Source organism: Clavelina lepadiformis, chromosome 3 (assembly GCF_947623445.1).
Source record: "Clavelina lepadiformis chromosome 3, kaClaLepa1.1, whole genome shotgun sequence".
Classification (NCBI taxonomy): domain Eukaryota; kingdom Metazoa; phylum Chordata; class Ascidiacea; order Aplousobranchia; family Clavelinidae; genus Clavelina; species Clavelina lepadiformis.
Window position 1 is genome coordinate 17278691 of NC_135242.1, and position 22916 is coordinate 17301606.

Genomic DNA, 22916 nt, shown 5'->3' on the forward strand with positions numbered 1-22916 from the left:
ATGGTAAGCGGCAATAGACCTTTTCTGAGTTACCCCTGCCATTTGTGACAAGATTTTTCGCTAAATTCGTTACACTAACTAATTTTGTTTGGCATGTCAAGCAAAGTTTAAAATGATCAACTAGAAGTAAATTCAAATCGAATTATTTCATTCAAACACGCCTCAGATACCACACAAACTCTTACTCATTATATGTCGCTTGCTACACTGACCACGTTACATGACTTCGTATCGAACTAGTTAATACTAAACAAAAATTGAGCCTTCAGTGCATTCCATCACATCAAAATTTGATGTCTTTGCACACACGATTTCGTGATGAAAACTGCCATACTTTCCAGTCTGGTTTATACCATTAAAAACAGAGTTTTGAATCCTATGCTCAAGACCAGGTCAATTTGACCTGAGCAGGATGTTTGGCCAGCAAAGCATGCAATGAAAATGCGTCCAAGTTTGCATGGTATTAACTGTGTATAAGTGAAGCTTATTTTTCATTGAATTTAGAGTGATATCTATAAACGGTAGGCTAGCGATAAATACAAGAAAAATTATATAAGCTGTAAATTATATATGATAATGCTATATGACAATCGGAAAGGTAAATGAATATTTTATCATTTTTCTAATAAGTTTTTATTTTCAGAAGTAAGTTCACACAATAAAGTTGATTTAACTTTTATATAGCTGAAGTAGTAAAGAAAAATGCCTTTAAATATTTTAAAGAAAAAGCCCAGACCAAAACTGTTGTCTGTAAGGATCTCAACTTTTGATGCTGATATGGAGTTCAGGTGTGTGCTTGAAAATGTGCAGCTTTCTTTGTTAGTAGTTTTTTGTAATCTGACTGTGATATTTATAGCATAATAGGCCTGCTATATATGAAAATATCCAATATACTTAACTTACTCTTTGTTTTTGGAATAGTGTCAACTACTTCACTAAACCAAAACATGTGTTTGACTTGGTATGTCATACAATCGGCCTTCGTGAGACTTGGTATTTTGGTCTCACATGTTCTTTTTCTGATGGTTCATCAGGCTGGGTAAAATTGGATAAAAAGGTGTTTATTTCAAGAGCATTGTTGTTTAGTTAGTTTTGTTAACATAACTTGTGTCGTGGGTGATAAGATTTAATTTACTACGCATTAGCTGCAAGATTTGCAAAATGCAAATATGATTCAAATAGTGTTTTATGTTTCGTATGCTCCATTCCATGTTAATAAGTGTTTATTTCATCGACCACAAATTATCAAAACAGTAAAATGCAAAATAGGTACTTATACAGCTGCCAGTTTCAAGCTTCCTGAAATGTACTATTCCGACTGGGGTATAGTCCACACATGGCTTACATCCTTGGTGGAGTGCAACTTCCACTTTGAATCGTCTTGACTTAACTTTATTCAAACAGACACAGATTTCTGGGCAGCTGCCATTATTACTGTCCTTTTGCAATACTCTTTGTTGCTTTTCTCAAGGAACTCGATCATAAACCTTTTTGAGGTCAATGTACAATTCACATTGCACAGACAATCTTTTGAATATTTTGAAAACTTCATTTGTTGTGCTTTGACCTGAGCATTTGGCATACACCGTTTCATACCTAGCCGAAAAATGCTCTATTACTACAAACACTGTTTATTGTTACTTTCTGTATTGGGTTGATAACACCCATTTTACAATTTCTTGGTGTTTTCCTTAAAGTCCATTCCACTTTACTTGACTCCACAGCATTTCATGTCAAATTTTATAACAACCAACTTCCTCACCAGAAATATTTCTAATTGGCTAACTTCAGTCTCAAAACACATCAGCTGTGTGTCAGCCACCGTTTCTGCAACGGCGTTCTGAAACAAATAAATATTCTCTCTCTGATCATCGTCTCAAGTATATATGTTAGTTTTTAGAGGGCCACCATCTTGGTTTTTAACAGATTCTGCAGCAGGTGATCTTTTACATTGCAGTATGTAAATGATTTGCCAGAATATTTCATTGGCTATTATACAGTCTGACTCCAACTTTTTTCTGAATTTCTTTCAGGTTATGCTTTTTTGACTGTTTCCCTGTCTGTGCTGCTACTTTTCTCACCTCAGTGTACCAAGTAAAGAAGACAATGACTTGTAAGAAGTAATGGGTTTTGTTGGTTGACCTTCGACCATGCTGAGTCAAGCCATTTCTGCTTGAATTCGCTGGTAGCATTTGCGAGGATTGCAACTTTAAATAGTCATGCATTCCAACTTGCAGTGTGAAAGTCACTTAACTTGTTTGACATGTGACAATATTGTTTTCATGTCTTTGACAGCTAAGACTTACATGCTTCTATGTGATCAGTTGGTTTTATAAGATCTTGGGCGTGCTAGAGATTTCGAGAGAGGCAGGCAGGACAATCAGGTGGTGCTCAGTAGATAGTTCAGCTGTTCTTTTAACTCGAGTGCGCATCTGAGACAAAAAAGAAGTCGGTTGAAACGAGATAAACGTTAGTGACTACTGTTGTGCACTTTCCCTGTACCAGGTATAGCTGTGCACATCTTTGTCGTAAACAAATGTGTTCATACTCCTAAGACTATTATTGTGACATAGCTGTAAGATACACCTTCCGGTTTCATTAACATTTGCATCACCATGCTTTCCAATCACACCCTTTCATGTACGTTAACACTGGTCTACAAAAAAAGAATTTTTTTTGTCTGGTTTTGATTTTGTCAACTGATTCTAACTAATTTGGTGTCGCTGAATCCTAATGTCAACTTAGACTCTCCATCATGTCAGGTTTTTTAGTTATGAACACTTTTTATTTCACAACCCAACATTATGGTTTGACTACTTTAATTGGTTTGTGTATGTGTTGAAGTATTTATATGCTTGTCATTTTAGTTTTGGAAAAGGAATACAACGAAATTTAGCCACATTAGAGCACCCCTACCATTAATTCCAAATGAGTTAGCACGTAGCAACTCGTTTTACTGGCATCAGGTCATACGGTTTCTTGCTTGTTATGATTTCCTAGGCCAACAAATCAGAATTAACTTATTCTTGATTTAGTTTTGATCTTGCACTTTGACGAAAAGCAGACTGGAATATTTTGATAAATTTCAAGAAAGTAACTGTATCATTTTGTTCAAACGTTTGTATTAATTCTGAAAAGGATGCAGCATTGGTGGGGACTCAAACTTAGCATGTGCTGTATTTTTTTCTTTGACTTGTAAACCCACACACTAGTTAGTTGTTGACAAAAGGAGGCAGTTCGCTGTTAGGTAAGCAAGATAGCACAAGTGAGGGTGGATATTAAAACTAACCAGTAACGCTGTGTGGCAAAAAGTTTCTAGTTTAGCTGCTATGTTAGACTCAATTTCGTTTATTGGTTTTATATTTAGATCATTTAGTCAAGTAGTTTTTGAATTAAAAATGTCTACTTCTAGTAAAAGAAGAAAGTGCTGCAATGACCCAAACGATAGGTAGTTTAGATAGAGATAGTTGAACACCAGGCGATAAATATATCATCCATGAATCTTAGGTGACAGCAGAAAAGATCATTCTTCCGCCGTTGCATATCCAACTCGGGCCCATGAAGCAATATGTTAAAGCTTTCAACTTTCATGGAGAATGATTCAAATATATCTGCTTGGTGTTTTCTGGGTTAACTGAAGAAAAACTGAAAGCTGGAATATCCAATGGGCCTCAAATTCGACAATTACTAAAAGATTCACTGAAGTTTAAAAAGAGATGTTCCAAAAGCATCATACAAAAGAAAATCATTGAAAAGAAAATTTGTTGGTCATTGAATTTTTGTAACTGATTTTGTGTTTCCATATTTTATTTGTGGGATATGGTTAACTATAACGATTATAAAATCAATCAATTACAGTAAGTACAATAAAGTCTCCCAATAGAACTGTGGATTCATTGGGTGCAATTCTTTGCATGAAATCCTCAACTTCATTTACAAACTCGTATTGTGGTGTTGATTTTGGGGTATACATCTATTCATATAACAGGCCTATTCCTAACAGCTCTAAAATGTCGACACTCAACTTTATAAGGGAATCCATTTATCCACACAATTCTCTATCCAGGGATTTGTGAGCATCCCCACTGACCCCACATCCACCGTGACAGAAACTGGATCTTCGATTGATGTGCGAGTAGAAGTTTACATCAACACCCAGCTTTGTAGAAGAGATGCCTACAAGCTACAACATCCAAGTGACAACATACTGCTTTTCCTATTAGTTTCTGTTCTTTTCCAGCCAGAGAAAGAACGTTCCAGTTTATGAACTGTTAGCCTTGACTGATTTGTGAGCTAACACACATAGGATCTGCAAGGGCACATGACTACGTGTGTTTTGTACCCAATCCAAAGCTGTAGCGAACACATTCATGAGTTCCTTACTGTTATGGGGAGTTTGATTGACATTCGTGAGGATATTCATGTTGGTAGGTTTTAAAATGTCTTTATTCTCGCTTCTTACTCTTTGCCTGTATCATAGTTATCCCTTTAAACACAAAATCTTGTACGGTTTAGCTCAAAATTTTCTTTATATACTCCAGTTTCTCCGCCACAACAAGGCGGTAGTCCATAGAGAACATGGCTTTTAGTTGTTAAGTTTTTTTAAGTTAGGCCTTTTAAATATTAATTAATGTACGCTGCCTGTACCCTTTATTGTCGGCTATATTGTACAAACCGTCTTTACATGATTTTTAGCAGTAGAAAGAAAATATTTTAAAAGTGTTAAACCCAATTTTTTTGCTCAACTCGAAAGGTATTTGAAGTTGATAACGCAAATTGAAAACGAACTATTTCAAATTATGACTACTCCCAGTCTGTAAGTGCACCAATTAAACTGGCTGGATTACGCCAGCACTACACATGGCTAATATGCTATTAATAAGGTACATAAAAAGAGTGTGTGTAATGCTATTAAAAGAAATATCGGCCACTAACCAAAAATATGAAAGCAACAAATGCATGTTATATTAACCAATTGATGCGTAATGAACAAGTACACTATACAGGGGAGGTATACTACCACTACACTACCACTACTATATGTTAATGTTATTAGTTACGTATATTTACTAATTGTGAAGTGTTTCAGATTCTGGATCAAAATTTACCAATAAATGATGACGGGTTTATTTTGTTCAAATTCCTTGCCAAGTTTTACCCTGAAGCTGTAGAAGAAGACTTAATCCAGGAAGTTACTAGGCATTTATTTTACTTGCAGGTAGCATATAAATGGTGTCTTTAAATTCTATACCATTTAAAACTTATTGTTTTTTTTAAATTTAAGTATAAATTTGTAAGTTAATTGTTCAAAATTTTGACATAATATTGTCTATTAAACTGCATTTTTGCTCGTATTGAAGGTGGGACGAGTCAAGTCCAAGTACTTGGCCGAGTATTGGCAATTTGGCATATTCCTAATATTCAGACTTGGTCAAGTTTTGCAATGGTCACTCAGCATCATGCATAGTTTTATTATTTTTAGCATAGTTTACACAAGTTTACAATCAGTTTAAATTCCAATTGCATGAACAGAAAATTCGCTGCCAAATCATAAGTTCTCTCCAGTGTTGCATTTTTACTAGTTTTTGCTTTTGTCACTGATCGCTCATGGTAGTTGCACTGAATACAAACTCGAGCTTGAACATTCCACATGAACATCTCCATTTTGAGCGAATGTATTGATCTTGTTAGACATTTGACATTGATTATGGCTAGCTTCTTTGCCGCAACAAAAAAAGAAGAAACAAGAGGCAAACAGCCACTAAACAGACAAAAAATTAAAGAACAATAAGATCTAACATAGTAAGCAACATAACCGTTAAATAATCGAGAAAAATGTAAAAGTGGTTTTAATGCAAGTATTATGGGTTTGCATTATGTAGTAGCAAAACTGCAAAAGGTAATGCTTATCAGACGTAATCATTAACAAATATTTTTCAGCACAAAGTTATTGTTCAATTAATTACTATCAGAGGTTGTTTTTACACATACTCTACCCTATAGAGTTCAGATATATAGTGCACAATGTATCACACGTAAAAATCACACCACAGTTTTTCAGTTGTTTTTATCAAACACCTTGTTTGTATGAATGTGTTTACAGCATCAGTTTATGTTCCTAAAACATCTATCTGTCCATTTATGGCATGTCAAATATATTTTCTTTTACATCAACTTAAATGTTTGTTTATCGAGGCCGGAGACTATAGATATAGCCTAAACATATTACTGTCTGTATTAGGAATCTCGCATCTCGTCTGCCAGGTACTTCTCTTTTTAATTATGCACTGCGACACCAACTATTTTAAGTAGAAAACCTTTTTTGAGCAATCTTTTTTCCTGACTGTTTAGTGGGAAAATAAAACACGACCTCAAACAACACGCTGATCAAGCTTTACATAGTTTTATTCATGGTACCAAAAAAGGTAAAATTATATTTCGCATAATTAAAAAAGCTAAAAAATCCAAAAGACTCGTGGTTTATCAAGTGATAGGATAAGCTTACAACAGTGTAAAAATTATATCTTTAGTTAGGTCACCATGAACTGAATATGGAACAAACTGTTAACCACAAGTCAGGTGTTGTTTTTCTGCTTTATGCGATGCTGTATATCCTGGCGCTGAAAGTTACATTACACTTTATTGACTAGATACAGTCCATCTGCGTATTTTTAGTATGATGAAACGACATTGTCAGGTCATACCTGAGTACTTTAGATTTGGTCGACCAATAACATTAAATGTTGAATGATGAATTCATTTTTGTCCCAACCCTACCCTGAATTTCTTACTTTGTGGAAAAAATTCCATCATAATGTGTTGTTTTTTCAGTTTCAACATCTTATTTTAAATGAAGAACTTCATTGTTCTCCTGAGGCTTCCATATTGCTTGCATCATACGCTGTACAAGCTAAAGTACGCTGTTCTTGTTAATTACGCTATGGTTAATGTTCTGCATAGTTAAAGATGCATATTTAGTAAATCTGCTACAAGAATAAAGACGGCCCTGTTGTATATAAGGTCATGTTATGCTCTTTTGCTATGTAACTACCGGTGATCAAGTTTGTTTCTCGAATGTATTTAGTACGGTGACTATGATCCAGATGTGCATCAACCAGGATTTCTTGCAAATGAAGTATTGCTTCCGCAAAGTGTTATTGACCAATTTCAATCTGTAACTGGACAGATGTGGGAAAACCAGATTACAGAGTGGTAAGAGCAAGTAATAAACATATAAAAGTTAGGATGAAAAAATTTTTCCTTGTAGTATGCGAGAACAATGTAATGCACAACACTGATAATTGGTTTGCAAAAACTCCTTTGATATTGCACTCTTTGGTATTTCATGTATTTTTTACGGCTGCAGTCTCCATGTACCATTGATAAACACTAGTGGTTTGAATATTTATAGGTATGCCAATCATCATGGCTTAACCCGGGATGAAGCACAACTGGAGTATCTTAAAATAGTTCAAGATTTGGAAATGAGTGGAGTAAACTACTTTGAAATCAAGGTTATGAGATTATCAATGAAACATGTTGCCTTAAACTTAAGAATTATTAAAGTAGTTCTGTGAGTAATTTTTTTTTGCTTTAAAAAATTCTTAGTTCTGGCCTCTGGGAGTGCTTAAATAATATTTTAAAAGTACACTTATTTACTAATGATAGTAAATGGGAAGGTTTTTATTTAGTAATGGTTTCATAAATGTTCTTACGTTTGTAGGACATCAATGGCTGTGATATGTGGCTAGGTATAGATGCGAAATCTGTGTCTCTATATCCTAAAGGTGACAAGCTTCAGCAAACAAAATCATACCAATGGAGTGAACTTGCAGATATGTCATACAAGGGGAATAACTTTTCAATAAAGTTAACTCCGAAAATAATTGCAGGTAGGATCATTGAGAAATTAGGTAAAATCGTCACAAATATATCTCGTAATTAGTACCTGCATACAGCACCCATTTTGAATTTCATAAACTTTTGTGTTATCATATCAAGGTTTATAGTGGTTATTAACCACTGGTTAATAAATATAAATCAGATCATTACTGGCCCATTTGAGCTAAAATAAAAAGCAAAATACTCATAAAACCAGGATCGTTTTGTACAATGTTTCTACAGAAATATAATTTACCATTAAGTACATACCTTAACTCATTAAGCATGTGAAGATTGTAACTGCGAGTGAAATTTATTTCTGCTTTAATAGTGTACAAATCGACCTTCTTTTTTATTTTTTACCGTAGGTAGAGCAATATGTATGACCAGTATTTATGTTTGTTGCTTACTGGCCGTTAATGAAGTAAAGATTGTGTTTGTGTAAACGTTTGTTGGCATATTTCAGGAGGCACTCTTGGTCGAAGAAGACTAAATTTGGCTGCATCTGTGTCAAATTTACATGCTCAGTCGGAAGAACTACACTTTGTAACTGATAACCCCGATACAAATAAACTGGTATACAAGCAGTTTTATTTCATGTATTTTTCATAATTTTCACTGTTCTTTTAAATTTTAAGCACTTTTTGATTTTCATGTTTCATTGTTTCTTTGAAATTTCCTACATCTTTGATGAGGTCTGGTCTTGTAATTTTAATTTTTTTACAATTTTTTTTTCAGATATTAGAACTCTGTAAAGGAAATCATGATCTTTACATGAAGAAACGTAAAGTTGATAGCATGGAAATTCAACATATGAAGACACAAGCAAAGGAAGAAAGAGAAAGAAAATTGGTAAAAGGGCAATTTTGAAACCATGAAATAGCAGTTACAAGTATGGATTAATTATAGGCGAAACGCACGTTCTTTAGTTGATCGTTGTTGGAGAGATGTCTGTTGTCCGGTTTCAAAGAAATTGATAAAAGGGAAAATGCATGGTCTTCGATTCATCATTGACTTTTACTTTTGCAGGCCGAAAGAGAAAGATTTAGAAAGGAGAGGGAATCAAGAATTCAAATTCAACAAGAGAAGAAAGAATTGGAGGAAAAACTAAAGCCTTTGCAAGAAGAAAATAAAGCAGCCGCCGATGCACTGGTAATAAAATGTAGTTTGTCAACAATTGCATTCCTACTGTAATCATTTTCGAAACATTTTTATGTTGTTCCACCGTTGTTATTGTAGAGAAGATCTGAAGAAACTGCTGAGCTCTTATCTGAGAAGGCTAAACTTGCTGAAGAAGAAGCCAAATTACTTCGCATCAAAGTGTCTAACGCAGAAAATGAAATACAAAGGCTGAAAATGGATAATAATCAGGTGCGCATCAAAATGTAACACTAGGTTAATGATTCCATTGCACAACTCATTTTTGTTGAAATGTCCTTGAGTGATGGTCAATTATTTATGTTGCAACTACACATTTCTTTGAGTCACGGCTTCGTTTGTTAATTTCTTCGAAATGAAAATAAGGTGTGCTAACAATACTACTAAAAGTAACATTTTTACGTCTAAGTTAAAGCATGTTTTATTTTCAGTTTCAAGAAGCAAATCATTTGTTGAAACAAAACCTGCTGAAGGTTACACAACAACTATCTGAGCAATCTAGAGCAAAGTAAGAGGATAAAACTGATACATTTAGGTAAGAGATCATACAAAAGTTTCTACTAATGAATATTTTTTTGTACCAGATCACTTGAAATGGAAAATCTACGGAACGAATTGCATGCAACAAAAGCTGCCTTATCTGAAGCGAATCGTAAAATTAACAGAATGAACAATTCCAACATGGTAATAAGCTGTTTTTTTTTAAATGCATATAATCCTTAAGTACATTGCATTTTATAACCAGGTGACGTACTTGACCTGCTGGTAATACATTAATTATTAGTAATTGCATACGACATCTTAAATGAACATCGGACATCTGGTTGTTAAAAGAATTTTGTCATCATAGCATCACTCTCCCAGCACATCTGGAAGTACACCAGGAACAAGTTATCTCCCTGTTAATCAGTCACATAGCCAAGTTATGGCAGTACACAACCTTTCCCAAAATGGTACTAATCAAGCTGGACCATCACCGACAGTAAGCGGGACATCTAATAATCAAAAATCTATGTTGTTTCACCTTTACCCATCCTCTAAGAATGCAAGTACAGCGTCTGATGGTACTAATCAAGTGGATAGAAATAGTCATGAATTTTCCAATTCAGGAGGTTCAATTGCGGACATGCAACAACTGTCACAAGAAATAGAAAAGGAGAGGTGTGAGCTCATTAGGCAGCTGGTTTATATGTTGTTGAATTATGCTTAATAATTTTGCGTGTTAGTGTTGTGAATATGAATGACACACAACAATTATTTCATCCCAGAGTGGAATATCAAGTAAAAAGCCGTAATATTGAACAGCAGCTCCAAACACTTCGTTCAGAAATCGAAGTTTTGAAGGTTGACGACGATATGCTTTTTGTGGATCAAATCCCACCAAATAACCACCATCCAGATCAAACATATGCTATACACAATGAAGTAAGTGTTACGGAAGTCCTATGGTTGTACCCAAACCATACATACCCAGTCATACTGTCAGGTTGAGGAAGTTTTTATTCGAGTAAAAGTCGCATGGGTGTACAAATTGGCTCAAAAGCGTTTACAAAAGTTTTTTCAAAAGATTTTAATTGTAAAACACGCGAGCGTTGGGGAGTGCGCATGCATGCACACACCCATGCGAGACCGTGGTACGCATTAACACACGCGTCAGCCAACATTCATGCACGATTGATCGCTAGGTCATTTTTTTCGTTCGTGGCTGTAGGTATCTTGTCAACTTAAATTGTATAAGATAATAACCTAAATCCGTCCTCTAATCTGAGCTAGATCTAACTTCATATAAATCCTAAATAGCTAAAACAACTTTTAGCATACCCATTTTCTAACCGTCTATCTTTAACAACGGGCGGGGCACCACGACCTACTTATGGTGAAATGGTAACACAAACAGTTGAGTTGGTGTATGCAGTGATTAGAAACTTTACTTCATGAAAATCTACTAAACTGATTATTTTTAATGAAAATTATTTTTAGGGACAGCAAAGACCTCACCACTACAATGGCGTATAGCAACTTTCTAAGCTTCCTTGTCACTCACAGTTAATGAGGGTCTAATGAAGCAAAGTATCGTTGATGTTGTGGATTTTCTGATACCTTGCATTTTGTGGTGCTGCTTTTATATAGTTTTTTAATGATATTTGTTTTACTTTCCATTTCATTACACTTGTCTGATCTTTCACTGTCTGACTTGTCTAAGGCCTTTCACTGTAACGATCATGACTAGTGCTGTAACTATGCTTCATATAATGTTTTGCTTCTAACGTTTGTTAATGCACTTACACATTGTTTGTGTTCATGGTTACCTTTAAATTTAATCAGACAAATAATATCAAACCGTTGTGCTAAGCTTCTTTTAATAGTTTACGTAATAATTGTTGTTTTTTGTAGCACTAAGATCACTTATCTCGTTGAGTACTAAATGTTGATAAGAAATCGATAATTATGGCAACGAATAATTTGGTTTGAGTTGATGACTAATGTCTTAAAATGTTTTACGAATCATCTTATTTGAACTATGTAAGCCAGAAGGATACTGTCCTACAGCCATTTTTGATCTATGTTGCACATTATTGAAACCAAATATTTTTAATCATGCTTACAATGCCTTCAGTGATATGCTGCTGTTGTTTGTAACCAACTACAAATTGTTTGACATGAAAGCCGGTGGAATGAAGCAAAGTGATGGGTGTACAAACAAGCCAATCAGGTGCCCGAGCTTAGCTTTCGTGCCTGGATAGTTTTGCTTACCGATGCTGTGCACCCCCCCCCTTAAGCATTGTGAAATCGAGTTTGCTTATTGTGTATACTGCCATAAGGAGATAGAACAATTTCCTGCAAACCCACCAGCTGTCTGCTTATCGTTTGACAGTGTTTTTGTAACTTTTCTGTGATCGACACTCAAGGCATACTGTTTTCTTGTAATTTCTTTCGTTGGTATGTTATTTGTCATCAAATAAATGCAGAATTTTGCAGTATATCAGAATGGCAATAGCAGCTTGAAATTTCGGAGATGTGCGGTAAACAACTCGTAAAACAAATTTCTGATCGTCTGCGTATACGATGCCGTAATTACGAACAATCAGCGTTGTCAGACCTGTTTGGTCAAACACCGGTTTTTGATTACGAGGTAAACAATGCCTGCTTTTCGCTGAATGTTGAAGTCGGGCTACAACATTCGTTCAACCATAGTTAATACATCCATATACCTTATAGTTATGTATTAACTATAGTTCAATTGTGAATGTACGTATGAGTGAAGAACATGTTTTTCAGAAATTTAATGGTTCGTTGAGCTGTTGTAAGAAATTGCAAGTCAGCATCATTAATAGGCCGTAACGCGGAAATTTCAAATATTTGCAAGAGTAAGAGGCATTATTTTGGCAGCACTTCATGTAAGTGGTGAAACAAAATGGCATCGGATGCAGCTGTACCAGTAAGTATGTAACAGTACTGATAAACATCGGTGTGGTAAATGAGTGAACAGCAAACAAAACTTGGTTGGGGTAAAATGAGGTTACACTGGCGGTTTAAATCTTTGACCTATTCGTGCGTGCGAGCTTGCACGTTGCGGAAGGTTAAATTTTAACAAGGAAACGATCTAAAACCATACGTTATTCACTCATTTACCGCATGTGAGTGAAGTAGTAGAATGGCTGCGTTGTTCCAATATTTCCATGGGTTAATATCCCACTTTCAGGCTTCAAGCGGTAGTGGAATTCTAAGCATTGGAATAACCGTAGCAGCAGTGGCTGCTGCTGGCTGGTATTTCAAGAAGAAAAGAGACGAAAGCAATCCACCCAAAACTTTACTGGACCCAAATGCAAAGTACGCATTGAAACTAATACGAAAGGATGAAATTAGTCGCGATACCAGGTATGCTGTTACGTAAAGTATACCACTAGACCTTGATACCGTATCGGTATCGTAACATACAGAAAACAATGTTATACCAGTATGGCAGAATACAGCATTTGTTTTGTAATGTTTAAATTGTTAAATTAGGCTTCTTTGCAAAAGGGAGTCTTTTCTTTTGCACTCCTATACCAGATTCGAATATCGAGGAATTGTAATGTCATAATTTCTTTTGTGTTACTTCATAACTCTTTCCCTATCAGACCTTGCAATAGGAGTGCAAAAGTGCATGAGACCTGCAAAATGTAGGCAAAAGCTATCTTTCAATGTGAGAAAATTAGCATACGCTCAAGTCTTCTTAACATACACGCCCTTCACTTCCACATTCATAACGATTTATAATGACTAAACATGGAAAGTTGATTTATATAGTTATTTTTTTGAACATCAATCTGGAATTGATAGGTCAAGTTAACAAGTGCACAACAAACGACGTCACAGTTTGAGTAGCCAAGGTCTAGCATACAAAGGCATCCTGTGGTTGTGTAGTTTTGTACTAGACCTTAATTAAATACACAAACGAAAAGTAGAAGCTTTCGTGCTAGATTTGTGCCTCTGCACACATGATATTTTGTAAAAATCTGCCATCCTTTTCGTTTTGCAGGTTTGGCCTACCAGTATTCGCAATTAATATTGACATAATTATGCCGTAAGGTATTGTAATAAATGATTTTTAGTAGCCTTATTTGATGTTACTATTTAACTTTTTTGTAACTGTAAATTTTTTAACATTTTCGATGCGGGAACAAAAAATAAAACGCTAACCATTATAGAATAACGCTACTAACAAACAATGAGCGGGAAAAAGCAGCTAAGCCCAAAGGCTTAAAACGTGCAAAACTAATGTAACCAAATGATAAAAATGAATAATGGCCACTAAACCCAACATACAAAATTTACAACAATAAAAAATGCTTACAAACATCTGTAAAAAGTTGAAGGCTGAGGCAGTGTGGTAACTAGGCTACAATTAAAAGGACATGTAGATATATACTTGATGACACATTGAAAATGGCAACACTACAAAAAAATTCATTAAGATTAATGTATCTGGATCATGAAAAGAAACCCCATCCCAAGGATCGGTGGATCCTGTTTCTGTGGCCGTGATGTTGTTACGATGCGTTGTTACAATAACATAATTTAAAAAACAAATACGAACATACACACTGAACTGGTGTTAAGGTATGTACAGGAAGCAAATTTGTTTGAGTATGAAGATGGCCATGGGAGAGAGGAGATGATATTATAACAAGGAGAAACTGTCACTATAAGCTGTTGAAGGTCACTTTTTAACTGGATAAAATTTTACGTTCGAAGCTCTAGAACATTTGGAGAGGATTAAACCATGGTCCACCTTACAAATCCATATTTGGGCCATAGGCCTTTATACATCTTTATTCCTGTTACTTATCATGTTTACTTGTTTGTGACCACTACAATCTAAACCTAACCAATGGGAAAACATGTTAGGCAGGTAAAGAGTGTTTTAAAGTTGTTGCATATGGCAATAACAATCGTTTTGCAATTGTATATATATAGTGTACTATAAATTGGCAGCTATTGTTCGAAAAATGTATGACCGTTCATTTTATTTCAGGCATTTTTGAAGGCATGAAAATCCATTTTTCCGATTTTTTGCACTTTATGCATTTTTGATGAGGTGGATAAACGCGGAATTTTTACCAAGCTTTTAAAAACTCCCCACAACCCCCTTAACTTAATCCTAAATATGCCACTGGTTTGAAGCTATATAAGTTTCCAGTTAACCTAAATTGATGGCTATGACATACTGGTAGTTATGAAACCTAACCCAAATTTTCCTTCTTATATTTTAAGTTTAGCTTTAAAGAAACCTTAATTAGTTCTGATCAACACTTTGCATACCGGTTCTTCTCACCTAATTGCCTATTTTTAATGAGCACTGTATTTAAAATTGGAGTACTCTATGTTAGATATGTCAGACGGAAAAGGAACCGAGTATCTTGTCATCCCAATTTATGTTTTGTTTTCAGGAAATTTGTGTTTGAACTTCCATCAGAAAAGCATATCCTAGGATTGCCTGTTGGAATGCATATATTTCTGTCTGCCAAAGTAAATGGCAAATTGGTTGTGCGACCATATACACCGGTTACATCCGATGATGACAAAGGCCACATGGATTTGGTCATAAAGGTTGGCCATAAATTTGGACTAATGTGTCTCTATAATGTCATGCAATAATGGTTTATTCTGCTTAGATACCTCATTCCTTTTGTAATCACTGAGGACATTTAGATCTTTAAAAAAATAAATTCTACCACTGCTTAAATCTTTTTCACTTCCTTTACTGTGTAGGTATATTTCAAAAATACACATCCGAAGTACCCAGATGGTGGAAAAATGTCACAGTATCTTGATAATCTCAAAATTGGTGATGCAGTAAACGTACGTGGCCCAAATGGCTTGGTTGAGTATACAGCGAGAGGACAATTCTGTGTTAGATATGAAAAAAATGGATTTGCTTATGCAAAACGTGCCAAACAGGTATATTATATTATTATATAATATAATTATTTAAAAGTGGTGGCTGTTATAATAAGTTTGTGCCCCCTATTATATGTAACAAATTGAAATTACCAGCTTTTAACCAGCATTACACACATGCATAATTTATTGCATCACGTTAACCTTTTTTAAACACTTTAAATTAATAGTCACTGTTTTTAACTATTAACTATCTAATTCCAAGGTGTTGCAATTTAACAGGAATGTGATAACTAGGAAGCAATCACTGATATCAAATGTTTCATTTCCATGAAACCAACTACAAAAAAATAAATCAACTGAATGAGTTTAAGTGTGAAATGACAAACTTATTTGTTATATGAAAAAAGAAAATTGTTTCAGGGTACTGATATTGAGAAATAGAACCCGAACCTATTCTTTTTTGTAAAGGTTGCAATGATTGCTGGAGGGACTGGGATCACACCAATGCTTCAGCTAATTAGGCAATGTCTCAAAGACCCTGCTGACAAAACACAACTATGGTTACTGTTTGCAAACCAGGTAATGACTTAATCCACATTTTTCTTTCTGAAGACAGGTTTTGCATTAAATCAGTAAAATAGAGGGCTGGTTGTATATTCATGACATCATTTAAATTGCTTAATTTATTGCACGAAAAGTCTATTGATCAAGTATTCATATTGGTGAAACAAATTTGTTTTTAAACATTCAGCCATGTTAAAAATTCTGTGTTTGCTACAAGGCATAACTTCAACAACAAAAGATTAACCTCTGGCGATTAAATTTGTTTTAATGAACTAACGTTTCGCAGACCCGGGCTGGTGAGCTTCGTCAATGCAGATTACAACAATAGAAAACAAAAAAGTTAATTTTAAAAAACTACAGCAGACAAAATTACCTAGATATGAGCAAATTAGTAAGAAACGATAATGATGCACGTTATTATGACGTAAGAAATGCAAAACTACATAATGGAGCAAAGGAAAAACCAAGCAGTTAATTTGCTGTAGTGGTCAGTAATCAAGTACTGTACTTTTAATTAAGTTGTCTAAGTATTAATTTTATTATACTTTGGCTACTTAAATATTTTTATACATGGGTACTTTTACTTTTAAGTAATGCACGTATGTAAAATTAAGACTAACGTACCTGAGTAGGTTTACCAAATGCTGAAGTAGTCAGTGTTTTAGCTCGAAGATAATTTGCAGTAATTTTCATTTGCAATCACATCTGCACAAACTGTTTATAAACAGTCTATAACTTGGTTTTGACATATAATCACACAATAAAGCTCTTGGTAATTTGTGCTTTTACAACCTTATATTTTGATCGATAACTAGTTCTTACTTGCATATTTAAAAAATGTTTTACGGTTTGGTGACACTTAATCACGCGACGCTTAATCACCGACACTTAATCACGCGACACTTAATCACGCGACACATAATCACTTGGACATTTAATCACACATTTACAGTATCGAAAATTGCATGTCTACACACGAAAAACAAATATAAACCTGAAAAGAAATTGTTAAAATGATTAAACATTGTTTGCGCAGATAAGGCTACCGTACACACTAGGTAACAATGTCATGCATGGGAAATGTGAGCAACTGCACGAAGATAAACTAAAATCTCGCTTGACAGATAACGGTCAACTGTGTTTTGCACGCGCAGTTTCAGTGCCTTGTACCGCATTGGAATAGAAGGTTGAGTACCAGCAATTCCTTGCAGAAACGTTGCACGTTGCATTTGAATGTCTTTTTCAATTCCCTGTATGAAAGTCCACAATGTCGGGTGGTGGCATTGAAAAAGCGCTTGGAGACCAAAATGCCAACCTTCGACTGCATTCGTGGTTCTTGCAATGCAACCTGCCCTCGTTCCGTTTTTATTAGTCATAGTAATATCCGTTAAATTAAAATAATCACGATTTACAACGGTAATACAGCGGCAGGCTATAGACAAAGGCGCTGTATAAATGTCGCGTGATTAACTGTCTAGTCATAGTAATGTCCGCTAAATTAAAATAATCACGATTTACAACGGTAAGACAGCGGCAGGCTATAGACAAAGGCGCTGTCCAAGTGCTGTCGCGTCCAAGTGATTATGTGTCGCGTGATTAAATGTCCAAGTGATTATGTGTGGGGTGATTAAATGTCCAAGTGATTAAGTGTCGCGTGGATAAGTGTCGGTACACCATGTTTTACTTCATACTTGAGTAGTTTTTAACAGCAATACTTCTACTTGTAGTGGAGTAGATTTTTTTCGGGAGTAACAATACCTATACTTAGATGACTTATGTTGTTACTTTGACTACCACTAGTTAATGACAAACAAATATAAAACAAGTTTAGTTAAAATGTTGCGAGTATATAGGCTTGTTCTCCTTATCGTTTGTTAAGTCATGTTTTGTGTTAACCCTATCCAAACCGGGTACGCGACATTACTATTTTAACTAGGTGTGGCCGATACTGCACACACATTGTAAACTGATCAGATTTTTACAGGTTAATAGCAAAAACATCTGGCTTCCTGAATACATAATAAATGTAAAACTAAAGAAGTGTAAATTAAGTATTTCTAAAAATGATACATTCCTTGAAGTTTTTCTTGTTACGCTGCGCCCCCGCTGTGCGGAAAACCAGCTGACCACGAGAAGTGAACGCAAGAGAACATTTAATCGAGTTAGTAGTGCGTAAATGAGTAAACGAAAATGATACGCTTCAATGCAGAGAGAGAGCAAAATTATTAAAATATGACAAAATCAAACTTTATAAAACAAACATGGAAAGATAACTGAACCTTTTTTAGGAAATGTCACCAAATTTTAAGTTTCTACAGCAAACAGTGCAACTGTAGGCCACGTTTTGCTGTGTGCAGGGTCGGCCACACAGTGTAAATAGGGTTAATACAAAACGATTCCACAAATTTTGTTATCCAGTAGTCTGATACAAAATTAAGCACATGAGCTTTCCACCAATCTATTATTATGTGTTCTTTTTTCAAGGGGTTTTTACTCAAAGAAGTATTTTTGTATCAAAAGTTTTTTACGTCAGATTTTTGTTCTTTCTTTCTCGTTTCACCTATATAAGCACCATACAGATTTGACAGAGAATTTTGCAAATTAAATTTTAAATTATTTGTCTTTTTGTTTTAAGTGACAATCAAGCCCACTGTAGTTACGGTACATAGCTGGGACTTCTTACTAAAGCCGATAAGTCTCTTAAAGCTGCAGTTAAATGCCATTGTGATACATCAACTGCATCTTGTTCACAGCATCTATGTATTTTGCCCTGTTAAAGTTAAATTTTATTGTTGATTTCATATATTGCTGTGTATGTGTCATTAGACAGATGAAGATATCTTAGTGCGTAAGGAGCTAGAAGAATGTGCAGAAGCATATCCAAATCAATTCAAGCTGTGGTACACCCTTGACAGGCCACCAAAGGGTGTGTACTAGGATATTGTGCATAGGATATGACTTGGCTAACGAAATTTCACTTAGTGATATAGCATTTTCGTTGCTTTTTATGTACAAAATATTTTTGTAGATTGGCAGTATTCAACTGGATTCATTAGTGAGGAGATGATCCGTGAACACCTACCACCACCAAGCACAGACTGTTTAGTGCTAATGTGTGGGCCTCCTCCCATGATACAATATGCATGTTTACCTAATCTAAGAAACGCTGGACACCAGGATAATCGTTTGGTAACTTTTTAAGTTACCTCAACTTTCTATATGGGAATATGAAGCAGATAGTAATCATGCTTTAAAGTTGTCAGCAACAGACACTAAAACAACCATATCTATTAAACTAATTTTTTTCGTAAATGAAATAAAACTGCAGATGGAAGTGTAAAAATCAGACTTCAACTCTTTAAAAAAATATGATGTATACTACTAGAACACGTCAATAATATGAAAGAATTTGATGACCTTGATATGTTTATAGACTCTAACTGAATACCGATATCACAGCAAATAAAATACAACCGTTACCTTCTCAACCCACCTAACATCCAGGACTAAGTACACACATAGTGAAATACAAAATCATGGTAAAAATACTTATACAAATAATAATAAAATACAACCGTCACTACATCCAGAACTAAGTACACACATAGTGAAATAAAAAATATTGTCAAAAATGCTTGAGATTATTGTTTGGAAAAATTGCATATGCGAGTATATAAACATACTGTAAGAAGAAATGGCAAGCTGGTTCTATTGAAGTTAAGCACAAGGCCTCATGCACACATCATAGGTTTGCATAGATTCAATAGATATTGTTAAACTAATAAATTTTTAACTAAACACACTACCTACTTCAAGGACCAATCATGATATCACTTAAACCTTTGTTATGGTTACCTTTCTCTTCCATTAGTTTCCCTATCATGTGAAGCACATCCCCTACAACACCTAACAAGATTGCAGCCCACAATATCAAAGAATGTGCTACTGGAAATACATGCATTGATAGTATCAGAGCCATTACTTTTGAAGCTAATTGCATTGCTTCAATACTTGATGATCTGGTTTTTGATGATATATTGTCAAAAACCAAATTTACTGCCCAACTTAACATCCCACTCAACAGACATCCAATATAAAACCTTACAGAGCCAAGATGAGGAAAATGGTTTCCGACATGGTTATGATGTCCAAGTAAAACAGCTGTGGATAAAAGTGATGCAAAACCTAACATATTGTTTAGGTATTGGCGTTGCAATGCTGTTAAGCCAGAATATGGCCATTGGGGAGTAGTGTACCAGAAGGAAAGTGTTCTATATGCACCAGCAAACAAAGTATATAAAATAATCCAGACAAGATCAAGAAGTTCGGCGTTGTAGTGAGCACTCCAAAACGCCAACATCATCCCACCAATTTTAAAAGGCATGCTGGCATGAACACCACCTGTGGGCATATGACTGTCACACAACATTAAAATCACATCACTGGCACCATGACTCAAAAGAAAAACTGGAATAGAGAGATGTGCAAGTGCCTTTGATCCGGAGTAAATACTACCGACATACAATAACATTGCAGGAATCCATGGAATCACCTCTGATAATGTCACAGTTTTCAAAACATTTCCTATATGAACAATGAATATACATAGATTTAAATGAAAATGATTTAAACCAATAAATATATGTGTTAAATGTAAAAACGGACTGCCCAGTTGTCCATACTTCGATACAGACAAATGACAAAATGAATACAAACAAGATAAAAAAGCTATGTACCTGAGTATCCGTATATCATTAAAAATCCAACAAGAGTTTGCCACCCTTGAAATATAGTAGGATATTGAAATCCAAGTGTGCTTAGCACATATTTGTTACATAGGATTGCAGTTGTGTATAGCAAACAGTATGCTGCATAACCATAAATGCGCACATTTGTCATCTGAATTACGTAAGTCCTATCAAAATACAGTAATTGTATAATCATGCACAACTGCAAACCTGGGTTATTTTCTGATTATGAAGTTACGTTTATGACATCCAATAGGGCCTAGCAAAAATTTGACTATATTTACACAGGTTAGCATTACATAAACTAGCATGAATTAAATAAGCACAGGATCTCTTTTTAAATGCTGATGGCTAAACAAAATACTTTCTAAACAAAGCACAGAAGCTTCAAATTTTGTTGTTATTTGAAAATACTGATTATATAAATAATGATTTCAAAATGACAGTTGTGTTTAACATGCAGATGCAGTACTGGTGACTATATATATGGCAAATGATGCGAATTTATGGATAAGAGTTGAATAGCCGGTCAAACTTAATGTGCAATAAGTCTTCTCCAATGGCTGCTACCTTACATCAGTGGCATTATTTTAAGATTTGTGTGATAGGGGTGGTCAAGTGGCAGCGTTTATTTCACCGACTGCCTGTTATCGAAGTTGCAAAAACCTACTTCGGTAAACGGCTAGCGTGCTACACCAGGGGTTCTTAAACTTTTTGACATAGGCCCCCCCTTGACGGTACCTAAAAAATCAGCGCCCCACCTCATTACATAATAAAAAAGCATTAAACAAAACAACAATTTATTTTCAATCAACTTTCATTAATGTGACGGATGTAGTTGTTTTTGGGAAACCAAACGTTTAATTCGAGGCTTTGTAGAAGATAATGCACATGTTTAATGAAAAATGTAGAAGATAATGTACATTTGTCATCTCTCGCGCCCCCGAGTTCAAGAACCACTGTGCTAGACGGTTACAACTTACAACAGCATTTCCAACCACGCGCCAAACTTATGCGCCGGAGCCACGTCACATTAATTCAAGGTGGCGCGTAAGTTGAGTATGTCCATAGATATTATATAAACATTATATTATATATACTGTACAGTATATATAAATATGTGTATTATATAAGTGTTATTGGTGTTGGTGATATAAGTGATTTTTTATAAATGTTTATATTATATCTATGCGTATGGCGCTTAAGGTTTTAAGATTAGGCGGCGTGTCATGAAGTTTACGCAATGCTAATATACAAGTACTATCTGTTTGAAAACTTATTATCAGCTATTAATTTAAATATTGCTTAATTAATAAAACATTTAATGGAAAAGTTGATTTGTAATAAATATTTAATGGTTTGAAACTTATTATTTGGCGTGAACAACAGTATGCACTATGCAGAGAAATACATGCATTAAGAAAAATAGGATAGGCTAGGCAAAGCTCCAAGTTGTCATACTTATGTTTTACACTTGTTGTACTTTGGTCTTTCAGCATTAAAAGCTGTCGTCATGCGTTGAAAGTTATGGTTTCTAATAACTATAAATTATTGGAAAGGAATGGTTTTGTATTTTTAAAAGAAGGCAGAACGTTAATTAGCTTACTTACATGACGACACTTTCAGCCCAAACGATTTTGATGCAACATAGCATCAAACCATCCACTTACCGCATCATATTTTTACCTTATGTTACCACAAATGACAGATAAGCTACTTTTAAGTTTTGCATATTAATGTTTTATAAATTCAGCTTGAGCTCTTTCTTTATACAGTTGTAGTTTATGATATATTGTGATGAGATATTACGTTTATTTATGAAGAATAAGTACAGTATGCAAGTAAGTAAAGTTTGCACAGCATAGTAGCCAACTTGCGAATCATTGCATAATTTTCCTTATGCCCAACCTCCCAAAAAAACTATACCATGCGTTAAATGGGTTATATGTACAATGGTTTAAACTTTTTTAATTTGGCCAATATTAATGTCACCATCAATATAATTAATGTGCAGGTTGAAGTTTCTTTTTGGTGGAATATTCTAAATAACTTATTTTAAATATTTCCTTAGTTTATATGTGATGATTTTGTTTCTTCCCGATGGTGTCGCTGTTGTGGTCAGCACACGGGATTTGTTTACTAACATTTTCAAAACAGTATGCCTTAAAGCTCATTAAA

At 34.8% G+C, this 22916-nt stretch overlaps 3 protein-coding genes across 7 annotated transcripts; 2 read left to right on the forward strand and 1 right to left on the reverse strand.

Moving 5' to 3' along the window:
- Positions 1-647: 647 nt before the first annotated feature.
- Positions 648-12020, forward strand: LOC143448259 (merlin-like). 4 transcript variants are annotated; one of them, XM_076947902.1, is made up of 17 exons: positions 648-788; positions 922-1057; positions 5090-5218; positions 6832-6915; positions 7085-7212; positions 7412-7514; positions 7724-7892; positions 8348-8457; positions 8620-8733; positions 8911-9033; positions 9121-9252; positions 9471-9547; positions 9624-9723; positions 9890-10021; positions 10082-10200; positions 10308-10464; positions 11020-12020. In XM_076947902.1, exons 1-17 carry the CDS (start codon positions 703-705, stop codon positions 11053-11055), a joined length of 1935 nt encoding a protein of 644 aa, XP_076804017.1. In that variant the 5' UTR covers positions 648-702; the 3' UTR covers positions 11056-12020. The 4 variants fall into 4 exon arrangements, with proteins under 4 accessions (XP_076804017.1, XP_076804016.1, XP_076804020.1 ...); XM_076947901.1 differs by having other exon boundaries at positions 9890-10200; XM_076947905.1 differs by lacking the exon at positions 11020-12020 and having other exon boundaries at positions 10149-10200; positions 10308-10448.
- Positions 12021-12244: 224 nt separating this feature from the next.
- Positions 12245-19336, forward strand: LOC143448261 (NADH-cytochrome b5 reductase 3-like). Of its 2 annotated transcripts, XM_076947908.1 has the most exons (7): positions 12245-12478; positions 12743-12918; positions 14973-15132; positions 15295-15483; positions 15895-16005; positions 18817-18916; positions 19019-19336. In XM_076947908.1, exons 1-7 carry the CDS (start codon positions 12455-12457, stop codon positions 19189-19191), a joined length of 933 nt encoding a protein of 310 aa, XP_076804023.1. In that variant the 5' UTR covers positions 12245-12454; the 3' UTR covers positions 19192-19336. The 2 variants fall into 2 exon arrangements, with proteins under 2 accessions (XP_076804023.1, XP_076804022.1); XM_076947907.1 differs by lacking the exon at positions 12245-12478 and having other exon boundaries at positions 12554-12918.
- Positions 19259-21719, reverse strand: LOC143448260 (UDP-N-acetylglucosamine transporter TMEM241-like). The gene is made up of 2 exons (XM_076947906.1): positions 20727-21719; positions 19259-20574 (listed from the first exon to the last, which is right to left on the reverse strand). The coding sequence occupies exons 1-2, from the start codon at positions 20932-20934 to the stop codon at positions 19802-19804; spliced, it is 981 nt and encodes a 326-aa protein (XP_076804021.1). The 5' UTR covers positions 20935-21719; the 3' UTR covers positions 19259-19801.
- Between the last annotated feature and the right edge of the window lie 1197 nt (positions 21720-22916).

What these genes read in the sequence shown, in the direction of transcription:
- LOC143448260 (XM_076947906.1), bottom strand. Translation starts at nt 20,934, where the DNA reads ATGATTATACAATTACTGTATTTTGATAGGACTTACGTAATTCAGATG. An exon ending in AATGATATACGGATACTCAG is followed by an intron (nt 20,575 to 20,726) that starts GTACATAGCTTT and finishes TTGTTCATATAG; the next exon opens with GAAATGTTTTGAAAACTGTG.
- LOC143448259 (XM_076947901.1), top strand. Translation starts at nt 703, where the DNA reads ATGCCTTTAAATATTTTAAAGAAAAAGCCCAGACCAAAACTGTTGTCT. An exon ending in GGGTAAAATTGGATAAAAAG is followed by an intron (nt 1,058 to 5,089) that starts GTGTTTATTTCA and finishes GAAGTGTTTCAG; the next exon opens with ATTCTGGATCAAAATTTACC. An exon ending in AACTCCGAAAATAATTGCAG is followed by an intron (nt 7,893 to 8,347) that starts GTAGGATCATTG and finishes GGCATATTTCAG; the next exon opens with GAGGCACTCTTGGTCGAAGA.
- LOC143448261 (XM_076947907.1), top strand. Translation starts at nt 12,695, where the DNA reads ATGGCTGCGTTGTTCCAATATTTCCATGGGTTAATATCCCACTTTCAG. An exon ending in GGTTACTGTTTGCAAACCAG is followed by an intron (nt 16,006 to 18,816) that starts GTAATGACTTAA and finishes ATGTGTCATTAG; the next exon opens with ACAGATGAAGATATCTTAGT. An exon ending in CCTTGACAGGCCACCAAAGG is followed by an intron (nt 18,917 to 19,018) that starts GTGTGTACTAGG and finishes ATATTTTTGTAG; the next exon opens with ATTGGCAGTATTCAACTGGA.